Source organism: Thunnus thynnus, chromosome 17 (assembly GCF_963924715.1).
Source record: "Thunnus thynnus chromosome 17, fThuThy2.1, whole genome shotgun sequence".
Classification (NCBI taxonomy): domain Eukaryota; kingdom Metazoa; phylum Chordata; class Actinopteri; order Scombriformes; family Scombridae; genus Thunnus; species Thunnus thynnus.
This window is the reverse complement of record NC_089533.1, coordinates 29,650,843-29,673,336: the sequence shown is the minus strand read 5'-3', so window position 1 is coordinate 29,673,336 and position 22,494 is coordinate 29,650,843. Positions and strand designations below refer to the sequence as shown.

The 22,494-nt window shown below is 40.2% G+C and overlaps 1 protein-coding gene across 1 annotated transcript in view; it reads left to right on the top strand.

The window, feature by feature from the left end:
- The window catches only part of LOC137168167 (junction plakoglobin-like), a 69,808-nt gene that overhangs the window by 9,949 nt on the left and 37,365 nt on the right, over positions 1-22,494 (top strand). Inside the window, exons 5-6 of the mRNA XM_067570671.1 lie at positions 3,807-4,025; positions 20,493-20,645. Coding sequence (XP_067426772.1) covers positions 3,807-4,025; positions 20,493-20,645 — 372 coding nt within the window. The remainder of the gene's footprint in view (positions 1-3,806; positions 4,026-20,492; positions 20,646-22,494) is intronic.

The following is a 22,494-nucleotide window of genomic DNA, read 5'->3' as shown; positions in this document are numbered from 1 at the left end:
CTATACTAACAGGGCCAAGGTGGAGCATGTCTCCAGTTTTAAACTCCTGGGAGTCCACATCTCAGAGGACCTCACCTGGACAATTAACATCCACTCTCTGGTTAGCAAGGCTCAACAATGCCTCTACTTCTTGGGGAGGCTGAGGAGGGCATCTGTCACCCAAGATTCTCATGAACTTTTACAGCAGCGCCACTGAAAGCATCCTAACAATCTGCATCTCAGTGTGGTTTGGCAACTGTACAATAGTTGACTGGAAAGCCCTGCAGCAGGTGATCAAGACTGCCCAGCATATCACTGGCACCCGGCTCCTGGTCATACAGGACATCTATAACAAACACTGCCTGCGCAGAGGTCTGCATCAGCAGGCCCTATCCACCCCAACCATGGACTGTTCTTCCCCCTGTCCTCTGGAAGGCAGTACAGGAGCCTCCAAGCCCAAACCACAAGGCTCAAAAACAGACTTATTTTATGTCTAATTCTTATTTTATGCCTTATTTTATGCCATCTTTTTACTGCTACGGTGCCCCCCAGTCTCCCAACCAATCCCTTTTTGTTTGTCACTGTTTTGGTGACGTCCAAGTAGGACTGAGTGATATGACCAAAATCTCATAATCTCCCAATCTCAGGTCATTTCATATCCCAGTAACGAGACCGATCCTGATATAGCACATTTTAAATCAATGAATAAATAATTGGTCTGAGCAACAGGTATACAGGAGAATTCTGCATGCTCACATTCAGACAAATGCTTTAGAATTCATTGGAGCACATTTAATCATTCGGCAGGACAACCATCCTAAACATACGGCCACAGCAACTAAAAAGCTTTTCAGGGTGAAGAGGTGGAATGTCCATGACAGGCTGAGTCATTCACCTGATCTCAAACTGACTTGCATTCCACCTGCTGAAGACCAGACTAAAGGCAGAGAGAGCCCACAACAAGCAAGCTGAAGGTGTCTGCAGTGAAGGCCTGGAAGTGCATCACCAGGGAAGATACAAAGTGTCTGCTGATGTCTATCAGTCCAAGACTTCAGTTAGTCATTGACCGCAAAGGATTACACACTAAATATTAAATATAATGATTTTGTTTAACTTCATGTGTATCTATCCAATTACGTTTGAAACCCTGAACTTTGGGCAATATGTGTTAATAAGGGCTATATCTCCCACACAGTTCTTTCTATATTGCAGTAAACCTACTCATATTAAAGCTGAGACTTGGCACTTTAATGTACTCTCCAATATTATATTTACAATTGAAAGTGCTGAAACACAGAGCCTGAAGAACAAAAACTGTGCAACTGTCTGAATACTTCCTGTCTGGACTGTAAATTGTTTACTTGACAGTTCATGATCAGAAGATGGATTTAACAGTGGTTTAACTTTCTAGTCATGTTAAAATCACATATCTCTTATCACAAAATCCTGTGGTTGGTCTGCCTTGATTACACACTTTCCAGATTTCCATCAATAGATTTCACACTAGCCTAAACAGATTAAGTGTGACTCCCCTGGGGTCTCTTTTATAAAACAGTGCATAGTGTTGGGTCTCACCAGCCAACCACATGTTTCAAGACTCTAAGAAAGAAAGAGAGTCCTCAAGAAACTCGTTTTTCCCCAGAGTCCTTGGTTGTTTGCAACCAAGTATGAACTCCACCCATGGACCCAGGTTAACAAAACTAGAGGTTCCCCTCTTCTCTGTCTCTTTTCTCCTCATGGTTCAGCCTGCTGCAGAGTTATTGCAGCAGGACTGCAACCCTCCATGCTCTTATCTGCAGGAGCTACTCCTGCAGCCTGTAGTTTTCTGACCCAGTGTGGTCTACTCCAAGCAGACACACACAGAACTCTCCTGAACAAGCCGTGACACGAGAGCCTGCTTAAGATTCAGCAACAAAAGCAGGTTAGCACTGAGTTACTATCTCTGACAAAGGGGCAATCAGTGACCTGGGCCCTCTGACCTGCACCAACTACCCAGCAAAGCCAGCATCACTCAGCCTTGGAGCCAAACTCTTCTCAGACTCATCCACAGATTCGCCAGCTAAGAAGCTAATAATGAACAATTATCTTACTAAAAGTGTATGTGTGCACAAAAGCCGAAAATGTAATGTGCCAAAAAGTAATCACATTTATAAAACTCTGTGTATGCACAAATACATGTATATTTCCCATTATAAATCACAGTCCACCTGGAAATGTGCACATGTGGATCAGCCTCATATCCAGCCCTCTACACGCCCACATTCAATCATAAATGGTCAATGCAAAAGTACTCATGACTATTGATGTACATGTATTTCTTTTGCCGTACCAATCAGTCACTTGATCAATCAGTGTCAATAGTCTGCGTATATGCCCTCTCGCTCATCACTTGCACTCATGCAGCTGCAGATGAAGGACTGCTACAGCCGTGAACTGACTTTTATCATTTTATTTCCACATTTCGGACTTCTTGAAGTTATGTGTTGGACCCAAAACAACCATATACAACTCCAAAATCCAGCACACAGGTGTTTCTCTAATTCACACAGTCCATATATGAGTGCAGGTCGTGAAGATGTGCCGGTGAGATGACTTGAGAAGGCAGAGTGTGGCAGCCACTATGGTGTCTCCAGCATGCTCTGTGTGCCTAACAGCACAGTCGTGTTCACTGAAGTGATTTTACACACAAACTATATGGAAACTAAAATCATACCTGGTGATATATGGATGATATTAGAAAATATTATTAAAAATGTATTAGCACTCTTTTCTGCAATTGTTTTTAAGTTACATTTGTTTTATTTGATGTCATCTTGGATTTCTACAACCGATGATGATAATTTCATCAGTTAGTTAACGTGGTTGAAGTGAAAAGAAATCAGTATATTCAGGATTGATATTGGGGAAAGGAAAGCCAGACTTTCCTGAATCCTGCCATCTGCCACAACCTGACATCATTCATTTCAGCAGCTGCTGTACACTCCACAACTGACCCTCACCTCTGCGTTCTGGGTGACAGTGCTAATGAAATGCTGAATGGACTTTGTTTTAAGATATGAGCTGGCTTATATATTTTCAAATTGAAAGATGCTTATGGAATAGTTATGGCTCACTACAAGCACAAGTACAGATTTTGAATGTTTATGATAACATGGATCTATAATTAATGTTTGATATTAAGTGAAATCAAATGGTTAAGAGGATTATTATGCAATCTGGCTTCAGTTCAGTTTTTGCTGTGTTTTGTAATTATCTTATGAATTCATAATTATGCATGTTGCATTACTCTGCCTATAACCACATCTTAACGAACAGTCACAGAAACTCCTGTAGGCTTTGGGGCGCCGAGTGCCATGCAAAGCTTTTAAAAGCTGGTCACGATCTGAAGTTTTCCTGTGTGTTTTGATGTATGTATGAATTCATAAAGAAAACAATAAAACTGTACATCTTTTGTGTGTGTGTGTGTGTGTGTGTGTGTGTGTGTTCCTGCCCAGGCTCAAAACCAAAGACAAAACAAATGGTCAATATCAATATGATGTATTGCTTATAAATTGATTTTCCTCTGGGGTGAAGATTGTCTAAGGTGAGGAGTGTACACAACAGCAGAGATCTTTCATTAACAAAGCACTGTAGCACAATCACAATCACACACACACACACACACACACACACACACACACACACACTGTACACAGAGGGAACAGGCTACTCCATGTTTTTAAAATGAATTTCTGTCTTACATGTAGAGGCTTTCAGGGAAAGGAAGCTTCACTGCACATCTGCATTACAGATGAGGAATTATTTTTTTTCTACCTGTTATCCCTCAGACTCTGGTAACTCAGTACGGTGGTGTGGAGGCATTGATCCATGCTGTGCTTCGTGCTGGGGAGAAAGAAGACGTTGCTGAGCCAGCAGTCTGCGCCCTGCGTCACCTCACATCCCGCCACCAGGATGCCGAGCTGGCCCAGAATGCTGTGCGGCTGCACTACGGTATCCCTGCTGTCGTCAAGCTGCTAGGGCAGCCGCACTACTGGCCTGTAGTAAAGGTGAGGGGAAGCAGGGCTCTGTATTGGTAGAATATGGGAAGGAGAGAAAAGAAAAGAAGGAAACAAAAAAAGATTAGAAAAAGAAAGAAAGGAAAGGAGATTGATGGCGTTGATGGTGTTGATGTGATGTCAGCTCATCAGAAGTTAGGCGATGATACAGAGGACAGTACTTGTTTTAACGCCACTGCACCAAAGCTGAACACATAAAGAAAGAACCGACTGAACAGCACCCACAGACAAGAAAACACACACACACACACACACACTTAAAGAAACAACGGACCAAACAGCACCCACAGACAATCAAACACACACACACACACACACACACAACATGACATGCATCTCCCATTATGCTTCACTCCCAGAACAATTCAGCTATGACAACACCCACTGGTGTGCTGTGTCCCTGGAGAGACAGACAGATAAAGAGAGAGAGAGAGAGAGAGACTGAGAGCTCCAGAGACAAAGCATGTTGTTTTGTTTCTCAGTGAGGAGAAGGGATTGGGAGAGTGACACACAAAGCCAGTAGCTGGGTTTTAATCCATCTATTAACAAGACAAAAAGTAACATATTGACAAATACAAATAAACTGACCAATTAATCAAAACTATTTTACATTCATTAATTACATTTGAATTATAATGACTGAATGAATGTCTTTATCTCATTTTCCAGCTGTCTGTCTCATGTACATCTGACACAATAGATACAATATCCAATAAGAGCTTCAGTATTAATCAATACAGCTGTCGACACTGGCCACGTAACAGCTCACATTTTTCAACACTTTATGTATCAAACTGCAACCCGAAGTCTATTTAGCCAACAGCAGTACTGTGGCTGAAGGCATTGTGTGTAGACGCTGACAGTGGACTGTATAGAAATGTTCTATAAACGCTGGGATGTCCATTTTCTCTAAATAAAGTTGGTTTTCTCTTTTAGATTTTGTAAAGGTAAGTCCTTTTACACTCACTGTAGATATTATTTGATCATTCTTGTCAATATAATCATCTCACTTTTTCTTCTGTTATTCTCCAGTGTGTTTGTTTTCTGCACATGTATTTCCTATAGTCCAGGTTCACTGTGTTTTTAAGGAGGGCAGACCTTTCTGCATCTTTACTGCTTCTTGCCATCACCTGAATCCACTTGCTTGTTGACTGGTTGCAGGTCTGGACATGATCAGATAGCCAGTGATCAACCTTGTCCTGAAAATTCAAGGTGGGATCAGTGGGCCTCATTTACAAACAGTATGTACGCACAAATCTGTGCTTAAACCGTGCATACGAATGTTTTAAGCACAAATCTGGGATTCATTATGTACTTGTCTGAATTTGTTTTTACTCTGCAAACAAATTTAGAACTACCTTAGACCATGCATTTGCACAAATCATCCTATGTTCTTGAAAATGATATAGTCAATAATTATTCAGTGTGAACAATATATTACAACCACAATTATTTCAAAAATGATTAAGCCTAAATATACAACATTTAAACATGCGAAATTGCTAATAATACACAACTTATTTACTAATTATAAAATTAAAAAAGAGGAAAGAGAAATTTAGATGTTGTAATCCATAAATCATCATTATAAATGTAATGAAATTATGAATATATTAAAAAATTGTCCTGTTCCCACTTTTGGATGACAATAGCTTCTTTATCAGAATTTCCATATTGAACTGTGACAGCGATTAATTTCTCCCATCAGATTTGGCAATGATATATGCAGCTGGTTAACCAGCAGCCTGTTCAGTGTCCTCACAGCCTGACAGCTCAGTAGTGGTACAGGGAGGGGAGCTCTGCTTTCAGTACATCACAGCCTGTTGTGGACAGAGATGAAACATGATGCACACCTGACACTCCAGTAGAGGTTTATTTAGATCACTTCCACAGAGCTACACATTTACCAACTTTTTATTTTGTTATGGACGTAGTGGTGCAACAAGTATGCAGACTGTATTCACAACCAGGCTCCAAACGGTTGTGCCAATGACATTTGACAGTTTACTGGCCAAATCTGCCTTTTCTGGCTTTCACTTCTGAGTGGTGAAGTTTTTCTACATTTTTACCATCCAACAGAGCTTTCCTTATATAGAGAAATGGGGGTATGTTAGTATGCTAATTACCGATAGCAGGCATGTGCCTGTCAATTTAGAATTTGAATTAGAATTCACAAACAGCACACAGTGGTAAGAACAAAATTGGCTGGTGTGCACATGTCAGGAATCTGACACTAATTTTGTGTGCGCATTTATTTTGCGTGCCAGTAAGTATGTAGGTGTGTAACATTTTTTACACACATATTAGCGAATGAGGCCTACTGATCACTGATCATCTGGACTGCAAAGCTGGAATTATGCTCCTGTAAATATATACGTAAACATCTATGTGAACCTATATAGAGAAGGGTGTTATGAAGTAGCTGTTGGTTGCAGAGGTTCACAGAGGAGCGATGTATACACCTCCCAAATCTCAACATCATGTTTTGCATACCTGTGTGTCTTGCAAGCTGAATGGGGGATCCACCTCTTGTCAGGAGGCAGCTTTGAAACTGAGAAGAAAAAAATCGTTCTTCCCAAGTATTGATCCTGAGGAAAAATTTAAACTTGAAAAACCTACAGAATTTCAAGAAATTGTCACACTTACCACTGTCTTACAAACAAGCTACTATAAAACTCCTTTTAATAAAAGATAAAGAATCCACTGATTGTGGGTCTGACCGCCCCATTTCAAGAACCAAAAATTTTAGCCAAAGTTTTAGTGCAACGCCTCAAATCTGTCCTCCCACAGATAATATCAGTAGACCAGACAGAATTTATTAAAGGTCAACATTTGTTCTCCAATATTAGGAAAGTTTTAGACATCATTCATACATTGAACCCACCTCTCCTTCCAGAAGTAGTTTCCTCCATGGATGCGGAGAAGACGTTCAACCAAATAGAGTGGTCTTACTTTTTCCCAGTTTTATGAAGATTTGGTTTTGGAGATACTTTTGTTAGTTTGATTCAACGGCTATATTCAAATCCACTTGCCAGTGTAAATACAAACTCATTGCACTCTTCGTTTTTTCACTTCTACATAGGGACACACCAAGAGGGCCCATTGTCTCATTTGCTATTGCAATCGAACCATTGTCTAGTGCTCTCAAAGCATCATCCAAGATTCCGGGCATTACTCAGCATGGTATAGAGTATAAGGCTTTCCTATACACTGACAACCTTTTGCTTTATATAGAAGATCCAAAGCATTCTATTCCTGCCACCAAAGCTATCTTTTGCTTTGCTGGCAGGAAAGATTTTGGCTCTTTCTCAGGCTATAAGCTGACTTTTAAAAAAAGTGAATGTTTTCCCATCAATACCCCAGCTCTACAGATTCAGCAAAAGGATATTCCCTTTAATTTATCCCGCTCTGGTTTCAAATACTTGGGAATTAAGATTACTGGAAATTATCCTCTTTATGAAGCCAATTTTGTAACATTAGCAATGTGTAAAAATGGCTGTCCTTAATTTTTGTACAAATTCCAGTATCTTTCAAACTTCTTACTCAGTTTTTTTTTCAAAACTATAGACCAACTTATTTCAGGTTTTATTTGGGGTATAAAGTTCCTATAATTAGCAAAACCATTCTACAGAAAAAAAAAAAAAAAAAAAAAGGACTGAAGGAGGTTTTTCTCTTCCTAATTTCCTGTGCTATTATTGGGAAGCTAATATTCATAAAATAGATTACTGGTTACATGCTCCTGATACAAACTGGTCCTTCCTGGAAGCTCAATCTTGTTGATTGTCCTCGCTACTTACCTTAGTTTTCTCTTCCCTTCCTTTCTCCTTCTCGCTACTCATCCAATCCTATAGTGTTCAATCAAATTTTATTTATATAGCACCAAATCACAACAAAAGTCATCTCAGGGCACTTTTCACATAGAGCAGGTCTAGACTGTACTCTTTAATTTACAGAGACCCAACAATTCCCTCACGAGCAAGCACTTGGCAACAGCAGTAAGGAAAAACTCCCCTTAACAGGCAGAAACCTCAAGCAGAACCCGGCTCTTGGTCGGCGGCCATCTGCTTTGTTGTCAACATTAAAAACATCTGGATTCAGTTTTTATGTCATTTTAAATTCTCTTGACCATCCGCACAGACCCCCATTAGAAACAACCACTTGTTTACACCCTCAACCCTAGACTCAACATTTACTAAATGGTACAAAATAGGACTCAAGTGCTTTAAAGATCTCTATGAGGCCAATATATATTTCATAGTTTTTCCTCTCTTTGTGCCAAATTCAGTTTATGCCGCAATAATTTTTTCAGGTATGTCCAAATCTGTCAGTCTGTAAAAAAAACAAACAAACAACGTTTGATTCTTTCCCACATCTCCCTTATGATTTTAAGTGGGAAAAACTTCTTTTGCTGTCTCCAACTGAAAATGGCTTCATTTCAAATATTCATAGATATTATGCATTTGACTGATGACAAAATACATAGAAGTAAGTCTAATTGGGGAGAAGAGCTGAGGATGAAGTTGACAGATGAATGGTGGAAAGATGTTCTAAATGGAGTTAACTCATCTTCCTCATGTGCATGGCTCAGTTTAATCCAGTTGAAAGTGGTACACAGAGTCCACTTTAGTAAGGCCAGATTGGCTGAAATATATCCTGAGTCTGATCCAAAATGTGACCATTGTGGTGAGCCTCAAGCACATCTCGTTGGTCCCGTCCACAACTGCAACGATTCTAGTCTCCAGTGTTTGATACATTATCTACGGTCTTACATATACTACTACAACCATGCCCACTGTTAGTCATATTTGGCATGCCATCAGAACCCTTGCAATGCACAGCCAGAAATGGAGATATAATTGTCTTTACAACACTCTTACTTAGTAGAAGGTTATTACTATCTTGGAAATTTCTAAAAACCACCCTCCTTTTCAATCTGGTATAATGATATGATGTTTTTCTAAGCTTGGACAAACTTAAAATCTCTCAGGTAATCCACTGATGGTTTCTTAAAGTTATGGTGTAACGTCTCAGAACCTCAGAACCCAAAAGCACAACCTCAGAGACAGGAGCAGAGTCCAGTATTCTTTAATCAGTCCAAAAAAACAAGCAGGGGTCACAAACCAGGCAGACAGGCAGATCAGGCAGACAACTCCAAGGGACTAGGCAAATCTCAAGACTGAGAAACAGGCAGGATCTGAGGTAACAGGCAAGCGAACAGGTAGATATAGAAATGCTGGAAAGCTAGGCAAACACACTAGACAATCTGGCAAGGAGCATGTGAATGAGGACCAGTATATATAAGGAATGACTGATGAGCCTAATGGGATCCAGGTGAGGAGATGGGTGGGGAAACTCAGGTGAAGGGAATGAGGTGATTGCAGGGCAGATGGGTGTGGAGAGTTAGAGATCAGGCAGGTGAACAACATGAAAAATAGTCACTAAGACGGTGAACCCGTGACATATGGAGACTATTTATTGAGTATTTCAATAAACTGTCAACCATTCCTTCACACTAGGAATCAAATCTCTGGCCTGTTTACTATAATCTGTTCTTCCTAACTTGATCTATTAAGTATGCTGGTACCTCTGTAATCTGTCAATAATTAATAATAATGCTGAAATCTGTGATGAGTCCGACCATCCCCTTTTCTCTTTTTTTCTCTTATGTTGTTGTTTGGTTTTGGTTTATTTATTTGTTTTTTCTCTTTCTTTTTTTCCTCTTACAACTTCTTTGGTGGTGATTTATAGTTACAGTAAGATATGGTGATATGTAAATGACTATGTTGTACACCAATAAAAATAGTTATCAAAAAAAGAAAGAAAAAAAACGTAACTGGTATACAAGTTATATAACATGCAATTGTAAAATAAACAACCCCCAGGCACGTCTGCCTGTGTGCAGCCTCCAGTCTTTCTTTAGCAAAATCTGTTTGAGCAGTGAAAAGAATGGGATAACTCATTCAGAATTAGCCATGTCAAATGTCATTAGCCAAATGTCATACCAACAATATACATCAGTATACACATATACACATATTATACATTTACACACATGAAAGCATCTGGGTCACATTGACCTGCATCCAGTGTCTGAAATTAACTTTTTAACACTTTTTTTTTTTTTAAATAAACTGCCTTTTTGTGTCACATATACATTTGGTTCACTGCATTTCATAGAGACAATACGGTATTATATTAAATACAATGTGGCCACATAATAGCTTTTAATTTAATTTAATTAATGGTAGCTAGCAGCAGACCGGTGGCAAGTGACAGTTTAGCAGAGAGCTGCAATGTCAAGTAGCTGATTTCCCATACAGTAAACATTGCCACGAAACTAGGAGAAGGTCTGTGGCTGGTGCTCCTTCTCCTAAGACTGTCTCAAGTGCTCCTACAGTTTCACAGCACTGTTTGGATGTGCGTAAAAAACACACATGATGCGTGTGTCTACATTGTATAGGGGCAAACATGAGAAATTTTCTCTGAACCATCATGCCAGATATTTTATTACATGACTATCTTGGTACAAACATTTACCTGCCAGTGTGGCGGACAGCCTTCTGAGATTTACTCACCAAATGGAAAATCTACCTGCATTAGGCACTTGGCAGGTGTTAATTTCATCATCAGTATTGTATACAATTTTACTGAAGACATTCCACAAAACCAGTCTATGGTCATGACCCGAAGTGAGGAAAAGTCAGTTAACCGCAGAAATGGGTTAAACTGAAAAGAATAGCACAACTGTAATTTTGGTATCTATAAGATGTGGTGCTTTGCATTGTGAGATTATACTTTTTTATTGTTTCATTGTAGAATTTTGAGGACACTATATAATGGATACATTTACACACTCATAATTTGGACACAGTGCACTATATAGTAGGCCTACTGTAAATAAGGAGCGATTTTAGAGTCATAACTCAGTCAAATCAGAACATACAAACTTGTGGTTTCCAGTGACCTGTCATTTATCCGATGGCAGTTGAGGATTAACATCCGCACATAAAGTCAATCATAACGCTAGCAGCTCCTAACAACAACCAACTTTCAGGAGGTCACTGATACTAAAAACAGGCAGGAGTCCTTTAACATCACCGACTTCCATTTAATATCATCTTGCTTTGTGCACCTTACTGAGTAATATGACCTGCAGCTGTGGTTGTCATTCAGCAATGTACAAAAACAAATTTGGTGGGCAAATTTGGTACATAATTTATTTGGTGTGTTTGATATTGTTTCATTACACTTTGGAGACTTCTCCGGAATGTAAATCAAAGCTGGCAAATTGCTATTTGATATCTGTTAATGTTGGCCATATTTCACAATGGTGGAAGAGGAAAACAAAGAAATGCTGTTGATGCAAATGGCTTCATAAACACAACAGAAACTAATAAATGGCAGTGACAGCATGTACGATGTTTTTAGAAACCCATGGTGGGCAGATAAACGCATTACCAAGCCGAAAGCCACTTCCAGCTTACTATTTTCAGAGGTGAAACATTCCAATTTGCCACTCCGATAAAACATTTGTAAGGTAATGTGCTGCATTGTGCAAGAAAATTACTGAAAAGCTTGTTTGTGCCTCTCCTGTGTTGTAGTTTGGTTTCCTGTGGTGTGAAGAAGGGCTCATTTTCAGTCCAGGAGTTCAACAAGGCAGAGTGGCCCAGCTCAATTAAACCATTAATTTTACACCGCTCTAAACTAACAAAAACACGTGATACTAAATTGAAAAATAATCTAAAACATTTTAGAAAAAATAACTTAAAATCTTAAATGGACTCAAGAAATTCTTGACAAATAGACTCACATATTAAAAATATGAGGATCGTCACAGTAAGTCACTTCTCTCTGCAACCATTTATCAGTTCATCAGAGTCCAGGGCAGTGATGGGCAAGTTACTTGAAAAATGTAATAATTTGCATATTAAACATTTAAAAAGTAATCACATTACTTTGTAAAACATCAAACAGCATAACTAATAAGTTACGTTATTTGTTACTTTACTGTTGTTACACAGCAGTCAGCTCCGTCAAAAGTTCCTTTAAACAACTTGAAAGCCTCCAAGCCACATGTTCCATCTTCTGTATTAACACAGTTGGTGTTCTGGCTTTGTACAGTATTTATACCTGTATATTATATGCTATATTATATGCAAATACTTCACAGGCAGTTCAAAACCAGTTTGTCTCATATGTTCCAATATCAATCCAATCCTCATATGTTTAGCACATCAGCAGCAGCAGCACGTGAACTGTTGTGTCTACACAAGAGGTGTTCTGTGAACTGTTATGTCTACACAGGAGGCGTTCAGGAACATCGCTGAGCATAGGGCACCCGTGTTTTCGAAGCACTAAGAGCCCAATACTCAATGACTGCAGTTAGGCACGTAAAACAAAACAAATAGTTGAAAGGCAGTTTAAAACCAGTTTGTTTCATATGCTCCAAGACTGTGGCAATTGTGAAGCACCACTACAGACAAAGCACAAATCTTTTGAGCAAACATACCTACACAAATACGAACGGGTGCTGTTTCACAAAAGAGATTTGCGAGCACTGCTCACATGCAGATTTCAAATACTGCCAATCACAAATGATTGTCACTTGCAAATAAATTTTTCTTTTGATTAGTTAAACGTGTTAATATTAACACAAGAGGAAATGATCTCATGCTGCAAGTTGCAGCTTGCAAATATGGTGAAGCAGGCTCTTGTATAACGTTGTGTACTTTGACCTCAATTTTTTTCTCACCTTCTGCTAATAATTCTGATACTTTTGCCATCTCATTGACTTCTTTATTTCCATTCTTCCTCCTGCAGTTTCTCATTAGCCTATTCCACAAAATGATTTGCAGCTCTTTTGACCCCTTTAAAGTCCCTGGGCCCTGTTTAAACGATCTAAGCACACAGTTTGAGGCACATGGCGCAAATGCAGTTAGGGTGTGTCCAAATCCACTTTTGCTAGTATAACGGCGGAAGGAAATGATTGCAGTGCCAGGCACATGGTTCAAAGGGGTTGTCCTTAGTCTCTTAATTAATCATGGGTGTGTTTTGGGTGTAACATGCAATAGTCCAATCAGAGTGTCATCTCCTATTCCCTTTAAAAGCCAGGTGCACTTGCACCTTGGCGGATTGCTATTATAATGGCACATTTGCTAAGGAGTAAGAAGGAGCTCTTCTCTGCAGAGGAAACGGATCTGCTCGTGCATGAAGTGAAAGCGCATGATCCATTATGAGCACACTGGCCCCTGCTACTCCTGGACCCTCCTGTGGCCAGTCCCAGACCACCAGTTTAAGATCCTGTTCATTAATTAGTTGCAAATCTATTTTTGTTTGTTTTTTGAAAGAGTTTATTTTTTTTAATTACAACTTTGTTTCTCTTTAAAATCACTTTTTTCAGTCATATAGTAATAAGTCAAATCAGCAGGGTTTTAATTCCTGAAAGTATGGAAACCTGATCACTGTAATCTCAAAGATGTTAAAGAATATTTGTTGAATATTGTTCAAAGATTAAATCATAAATTTCAATCATGTAAAAAATCAGCCCCCCAAAATGCTGGTCCTGCTGCTGGCAGCAGCTAGGAGCTGTCCACAGTTCCTTCCTTCTTTAGTTCAATCATTGTTTTCACCTAATTTATTTCCCCATGTGTTCCTCATGTCTTCATGTATTGATTTAGCAGGAAAGTCGACCTGTGTCTGATCCCTTGTTGAAATCCATTTGCTCGGTCTTGATAGACACCTTCAACCTGACGGGTCTGTTTAAATACCTCTGTATATTGCCACAATTTGGTCAAATAATTTTTAATAATTTCATCCGTCATTACTGCAATTAGCTAATTTTAATAAATATTGAAAGAAAGTGCCTTTGCTATTTAAACAACGTGGGTGCTGGACGGGAAAATAACAAACTTCACAAACGGTCTTAAACTAGCAAAGACACTTGTGTTGCGGTTGGCCCTTTGCGCCGAGTGTAAGACGGGCCCTCTGACACACTTGTTCAGTTGATCTTCTAGAGCTGTGAGGATATCATCCCACTAGTATACATATTTTGACAAGGGTGATGTGTACTCAAACACATCCTTTAGCTTTGACTCGTAACAGTGAGCTTTTTGGTGTTGTCTTGTTCACTTTTTGCCAGTCAGTCAGGACCAAATCAACAGTCAGAGCATCATCCTTTGCCCACCGTGTTTCTCCCCATTGGACAAAGTTTTCTGTGCTTTCAGCTTGTCTGCACTCATGGCTTCCCATTTTTTCATGCACTTGTGATTGAAAACAGATTCAGATTGTGTGCACAGCACCAATTGTGGATTTAGGTGGAGACTCCCTGAGAGACAAGCCCAAAAACCTTGATATTGTCCCTGCATGTTCGCTACACTGTCTCTCGAGCTGCCTACAAGAACTGATGTCTACGTTGACTTTCTGCAGAATACATTTCTGGATCACCTTGTCATGAATAGCATCTGTTACGTACCTTACAGTCACAGAGCAATGGTCTTTGGATGAGTTATCTTGGGTGGTGGCTGTCTAAAAGCAAACATCCCTGCTTCTTTGACTTCACTTGCAACAGTTTGTTGCTGATGACATTTACAACTTTGTTGGTGTTTTTTCAAAGCAGTGAAACAGTCCCTTCACCCTTCACCCCAGTCTGATGGTTTCACTTGCTCTCAGTCACCAGCCATTTTTTCTTAAGTGGTTCTTGATGCAAGAAAATCTGGTTACCACTCAGTCACTGATATCTCCTTTGCAGGCTTTAATATGCCTCTGCACAGTCTCCTTTTCATGTTCCTCAATCCTCTGATGAAGGTGCGTCTAGGCTTTCATGCCTCATCTGTCACTAACAGTGGGCTTTGCAAATGAAGAGCAAACAGGATGAGGTCAATCAATTATTGTAATCTTCATTCAAAATGAATACTGCACAGTATAGAGAATGTGATGTCATGATGATGTCAACAGTCAAGAAAAAAAAGAAAAAAGAATAAGCAGTTAGCACCACAGTGCATTAAAGTGCATTTAGAGAAAAAAGTACAGTCTCAGTTTTATGTAGACAGCTCTTGCATGTCAACGAGTGACCAGTACTGATGGGGGAGTCATATAATCCATTTTGCTGTCCAGAGAACGAACATTAGTGCAGCATGATTGTTGGAACTGCCGGTTTGTATGGGTTAGCATTCAACAGCTGAGCTTGCGCTCCTCCGCACTTGCACTGCTTCCACGTCCTGTCGCACCACATTCAGTGTCTCCTCTCAGCTTGGAGAGGAAATGGCCTTGTGCTCCAGGCAAGGCCATGGTCTCCTTTGGGCCCACTGGCTGTAGCAGACCAAGTGTGCTCAGCTGATTTAGCTCTCCCAGCCAGTGTTTCTCGTAACAAAAGTCTTTGTTATGAATATAAAAAAAAAAACCCTGGTGATCACAGACATATTTCTCTTCTCTTATTTTACTTACCTAGTACTCCACATGATGACACAGACATAGACGTAGACATAGACAAAGACACTGCATAATTGGAACTAGGAGAGGCCACCGCAAACATCAGTTGTGCCACCATCACACCAGTTGAAGGAGAGATCATAACCTGATCCAGCTAATTCCCACTTTCAGGTTCGCCCTTAAAAGAAGCAAACCTGTCTCAGAGACTGTCAGTGTCTGGCAGGACAGGAATAAGGAGGAGCTAAGTGGTTGCTCCTTGGCCACTGATTGGGATGTTTTCCAACAAGACAATAATATTGACAGTATGGCGGAGGCAATCACAGGGTACATTCATTTCTATGTTGACACTGTAGTACCAAAAAAGACCATCAAGACTACATAGTGCCTGAGATCAAACATTGCATCTGATGGAAGAAACAAGCCTTCCGGAACAACAATATAATGAAACTGAGAGCAGTTCAAAGAGAACTAAAGAGGAAACTAAGGGAAACACGAGAACGAAAAACCATGTCATATACTGGCGTGCAGGTCAGTTACATCAATATCTCAGTCTCTCTCCTCTGCTCCCCTGTTACGTCTATCAGCAGGTCTTATTTTAATATCTTAATTTGGACATCACTTTTATTAGAATACAAATACAAATAATTTTGCTGCCTCAATATAGATATAAATACAAATACTGGGCTCTCTACACATCCCTATTATATACGAGTAATTGTAGAAACTAGTACACAAACAACTACATTATTAAGTTCTCTGATGATACAGCCACACTCAGTTTACTGACAAAAGACTCAGACATTGCCATGTATAAGTCAGAGATAGAGAAGTTTGTGCAGTGGTGTGAGGGGCACAACCTGATTTTAGACATCAAAAAAACTAAAGAAATGGTCTTTGATGCCAGGTCTGTTTGGGGATCACAGCCCAGTTCTAATCAACAAGGAGAGAGTTGAGCAGCTAACCACCATCAGCGTCTGCATTTTCTGCAAAGGCTCAGGGTCCAGGGAGTGGATAGAAGCATTATGATATTGTTCTACAGAGCAGCCATTGAATCTATTATTCATTATGGCATCACATCATGGTTTGATAACCTGTCTGTTAAACTGAAACCACAACTCCAAAACCTGATCAAAGGGGTTGGCAAAATAATTGGCATGCTGCCCACATCTTATCTCTAGGAGATATTTGAGGAGACAGTGAGGAGGAATCATGGTTTTTATTGGGGGGAATGTACAATATTGGTGTAGTAATAATATTGGTGTAGTGCATTTGTGCAATATCTTCTTGGTGGGTATGATTTGGTGTATATGGATCTGTGTGTGATACTGCGTGCTAACTGTAGTTGGATTATATATGTATACAGATATATTGTGTGTATATGGCAATGTGCTGCTATGTTCTCTCAAATGCCCAAAACAGATTTCTTCCAAGGGAGACAATAAAGGCTAATCTAAACCTAATCTACTATAAATTTCCAGGCCTCGCCTTTTCCCAGTCTCCCCTGTTTATCACACCAACCATCACCAATTGGAACAACCTTGACTCTGCATCTCTGTCGGACCTTAGGCCTGTACATAGTTAACAGTTGGTTCAGAGGGGACTCTTCAGGGAGATTCACATACTCCTCAGGTCTTCGATCTAATGTAGTTGACAATGCAATCACTGACATGGACCCCTCCATTATCAGTGCATTCACTGTCAGACTGCAATCACCCCCTTTCGAACCACAACCAAATAAATGTGTTCTTTAAATTCTCAGGTCAACTGAGTGACACAAAAAGGGAACCCAGTAAGCTGCACTGTAAATCTCTGATGTAAATTTACAGTGAAATCTGAACAGTATTCTGCTGTATTAATGTCATAGTGTCACACTGTAAACTTCAATGCAATCTGGGAGAAAAAAATGTGATTACAGCACTTGAAGAGAATGCCATTATTTACAGGAATTCATTGCAAACTGTACTGTAAATGGCTAAGCATCTTGGGAAGTTGGGATTTAAAATTTAACTGACGTAAAAGGATCTTTTCTATTTTTTTGCAAAAGATTGATTTTGCAGCTTGCATTTTATTTTTGTTGATTTCAACTTCAACACATCTGCCAGTCACTCTCTGTCACCACAAAGGGACGCAACCTACAACCTGCTCAGCCTTTTGTCACAGATGTCCAGAGCTGCACTGATAAGCAACCACTGAGTGAGACACCATTTTTATTCTGCCTTAATGCTTCAAAATGTTAGGAAATGGCATACCATTATCGTTGTCTAGGAAGTAAAAAAAATTTAGCTAAAATTAGTGTATGTCAGATTTTTGTCTCAAGTTTACATTAATATTAAAACAACACTTGCTTTTGCTGGAAGATAGTTTAACTTTACTAACTTTACTAATTTGACTTTAGTAGGTAGTAAGTCCAACCTAGTGCTTTGTGTTTTCCACGCTGGCAAAAAGAGCCATACAAGACTGTTTTTTTGAAGACCTTTCTAGAACCTAATCTAATCTATAATCTCTTTATCAGGTCCAATGACACAGACAAACCAGCGATGGATAATGAGCATAGAAAAACAGGTGCTGTGTGAGTGAATGTCCTTTGTGCTTGTGCCTACTGTAGTCTTCTCCTCCTACTATCATTTCAACCTTCAGTATCAACATGATGCAGTGTTCACACTGGAAATCTAGGAGCTTTTACACACATACTGTACCACACAGCTTGACTTGATTGACTTTTGTTCACACATCACCATTATCCAATAACCTAGTGATAACCACTGGTGTCTCTGATGCAAGAACAGCAACTACTATCATTACTGCTGCCTCTACTAATATTGTTAGGGCTGATACTGATTCCTTACCATCACATTCTTCCTTTTAACTTTGATTAACTTGATCATTGGTGTGAATTGATACATACTTAGTGAAATGTGAATCATATGTTTCAATATCCTGCACCACTACTTTGTACTGAAGATGCTCTTTCTTGATATTTCACATTCATAGATTGATGTCACCTGAAAGAAGAATATTTTTGTCATTCTACATCGTTTTTCAGAACCTGCATTGACATTAATCCTGAAAGGGGCACAAAAGCACAGAGCAAGAAGCAAGAAGAGCAGGAAGAGGTTAAAAACAAGGCAACATCAGGGATTCCGCATGTCTGCACACTCATCAAGAAGCTCAGTGACTTCAAGTGAAACTTTGTCTGATCTTTCACACATGCAAACACACACACTCACACACACATGCACAATCACACACACACACACACACACGCACACACACACTCACACACTATCTCACTCAGCCACTCATTCAAACATGCATTCACTTATTTACTCGCTCATTCACTCAGTGACTAAAACTCCAGTATCTTTTCTTATTCAAACTGTTGGAACTCAACTTTTACGTTCAGAAAAACAGAATTATTTTATGTTCACTTTAATGTAATACAATCATGCAAACTAGACTGCTGTTGTTCTGCTGCAGATTAATTAAAACAGTTTGATGTTCCTTTCTCACAAGAACAAAAATTGTCACAGTGAGTTACCAAATAATGTATGCACTGTCATTTAAATGAAAAATTATCAATCTTTCAAAAGAACAAATCAAAGAAAAGTAAAAAGGCCAAGAGTAATGGTTTATTCAGGTCTAGTTTTGCTTGTGTTGCACTGGTGACATGTTTTATTATATAAATATTTGAAAAGGAACTGCATAATGAATATTGTCTCTTTGTCATTTTTTACTATTATTATTATTAGTAGTAGCAGTAGTTTACAAGAATACAATAATGAACTGCACATTTAAGGGTGTTTAGAGGGCTGGATTTAAGGTGATTAAAACATTTGAGTGCTCTCTTTTGAATATCAATTATCAATGGGTATCTGCCTAATTCTGCTGTGCATGCATATGTTGGTGTTTTTCTATGTATGTATAATATGTATCTGCAGAATTCTGCATGTAAAGATTAACCCCACCCCTCCTCCCCACACACACAGATATGAGGTCATGATATTGTATTTATTGAGTTTTCTGTCCCCTGTCTGTCTACATATTCTTGATTTACATATAAATCAGACCTGTTCAACAGCAGAGCTAGATATCTTTTGTAATTTATCAATACCCGTGTCATTGCAACACCTGATTTTTGGTTCAGATACCAAAACAACAGACTAATCTTATGGCTAATTAATGTGTTGTGCTCTCTTGCGACACTACCATTACTGTGGTGACAGAGTCAAACTCGACACATTTTCATTGAGAGCGAGAGCAGAGGTGCTTGGGTTGGTCACAGTCAGCAGTCACTCCTCTGACACATAACCCTTATTGTAATGGCATTTCTGTGACTATTTTTCAACATCGAGCAGTTAAGAAGTAAAATTGCTATTGCGTGGGTCAGATGCCACCATGGTGATGTTTACTCAAGCTCCATTGGAACTGGATTTCTGTCTGTAGGATAGGTGTGGTGATTTTAATATGACCTGCTGGTCAGTGATTTTAATCCAGTCCCTCGCTGTATGTGGGTCTTTTTCAACACCACCCCAGTAATAATTACAGTTTTAATCATTGTAAACAACCTACTGTTTTTCAGTGAGCTCACAATTATGATTGCTGGGGTCATAAGAATTTTGGGACCTAAAACAGCATTATTGGGCCAGAGATTTTCAGAAACCCGCATGTAGGGATTCAAAAGTAAAATTGCGAGCTTTTCTCAGCACTTTGCTGGTGTTACAGTGAGACAGCACTGAGGTGTTGTGGCTGTCCAGATGCTGGAAGTCAGCCCAGCTGTCTACTCAGCAGTGAGTAGGCGCTCCGTCCACAAAAATTTGTTAGATCTTTTGGCTCTCATCCCCGTGGTTTCCTTTGATATGAAGCATCACACACTGGTTAGCATACATGAGCACAGTGTATACAGTTTGCAGAAGTTCCAAACAGTAACTGGCACTGCTATTTGGAGCCTCCACATGTAATGTTGCCGCTAAAATCTGTTGAGAAAGGTTTTTGATGTCCCTGTGCCCCCCACCCTCTCTGTCCTCTCCTCAGGCTACAGTTGGCCTGATCCGGAACCTGGCGCTGTGCCCGGCCAATCAGGCACCACTGAGGGAGGCAAGTGCTATTCCACGATTGGTCAACCTACTGCTGAAGGCTCATCAGGACACACAGAGACACGCCTCCTCTGCTCAGCAGACATACCAGGTGGAGCACACACACACACACACACACACACAGATGCTTGTATCCCTGAATACATATTGTACCAATTGGAGATGTTCTGTACAAACAGATCTTACACACCAAAGCTCAACTGTATTGGGCCTCAACCATGTGTTCAAACAAAGGCAGGCCTACTTGTAAACTCTGAAACCTGACCATGAGGCCACCTTTGTCCTTTAATCCCTGAAACAAAGGAAGGGCGCCAAAAGGCTGCTCACACAGACTGGGAGAAATCTGGGAGAGCCCCAAACTCTCATCTCTCATTGGCAGAGATGCTCTACCACCGCAGGGGTGATGAAGCCGTGATGTCACCTCAGCTTTAACTATCGGCTGCACAGATACACCCATTGCCTTTCCATTGTAACCGTGCCACAGAAAGCTTAGCTTTCCCCGTGAGCCAGTTTGCTAAAGGAGGTAACCACCGTGCACATATATTGCCCCTCAACAAGTTTGAAGATCTGCCCCTCACTGGATGAGCTGAGACTTCTCCCTGTGTTCAACCAAGCACAATTACTGGATCTGAAGAAGAGATCGCTGTTGCAGCCCAGCACTCTCCTGTTGCCTACAGAAGGAAGAAAAGGATCTCTTCTCAAAGACGCCCTGCTGCCTTCCGACCGACCGAGTCGACTCTCCTGTATTCCTTACTGCCCATTGAGAAACCAGCAGCCGCTAACCCTCGAGGAAACAAGGATGGCACTGCCAGAACCACGCATCAGAAGACCCATGCTGAACCCCACTGATGGACTAAAACACCCATCTGATCACTTTCTGAAGTGACCCAAGTAAGAGGCTTACGTCTTGGCAGAGACAGTGTTGTATTGTGTTTTGCTAGCTTTATTGCTTGTTAAGCTTTATTGCTACTGTGTTGTGAATTGATGGACCACCAAGTCCTTTTGTTCTGCTAAGCTCCGAGGAGCATTGATGCTTGATGCTGGTTTAGTTGTGTTCAACACACTAAGCTGGTTTGTGTTGTCCCACTCGGGACTGCTGTGTATTGTGTCACCGCAAGAGAAAGCAGGTAGCTTGTTGGTCAACAGTCCAGACAATGTGACAAATTACTGTGCCTACACACGCTGCCTGTGCAACAACAACTACTACTGCTCTCTCCCCACAGTTGTGGGACTGCTGCAAACCAGTGTTTCTTTTATTTTCCTCTCCTGCTACTAACTCTGATTACATGCACACACACACTACACTCACACCCCTTTGCACATCTGGTGGGTGGATAACATGGAACACAGCGACGCTTTGCCCCTCTCCATCTTACCACCAGACACATGTATTTGATAGTGCACAGACTGAATTGGGTGATTGTCACCGATCTCCAGCCGGCACCATCTTACCTTTTTTCTCCAATCAAAACACTGTGGTCACATCCACTATTTGATTCTCACATGATTCTCTTCCTTCCGTAGTCACTTCTGCCATCCTGACTGTCCTGCAATGTCATCATCCGAGATCACGTCCACCATCTTGTCATCCACACACATACACATACACACACACCCACACACACATATACACACACACATGCACACACATTCACCTGCATGTGTATTTTACTGTGTACTGTGTGATAACAGGCTGGTTGAGAGAGTCAGAGCTCAGACTCAAACCTTCGTTCACCCATGGATGCTGGTATCCCTCAGATATTAGCATTTCTAAGTGAGCTCCTTTTATGAGACTACCTTACTGTTTGGTTATTGGTCCGGGTTTCCGGATGGTGCCCCTTCATTATTAATTTGTATTAAAAATTGTATTGATTTTAATAACCTGTAATTACCTTTGATAATTAGTAGTTATTGCTAATAACCAAAGTTGGTCCTTCCAG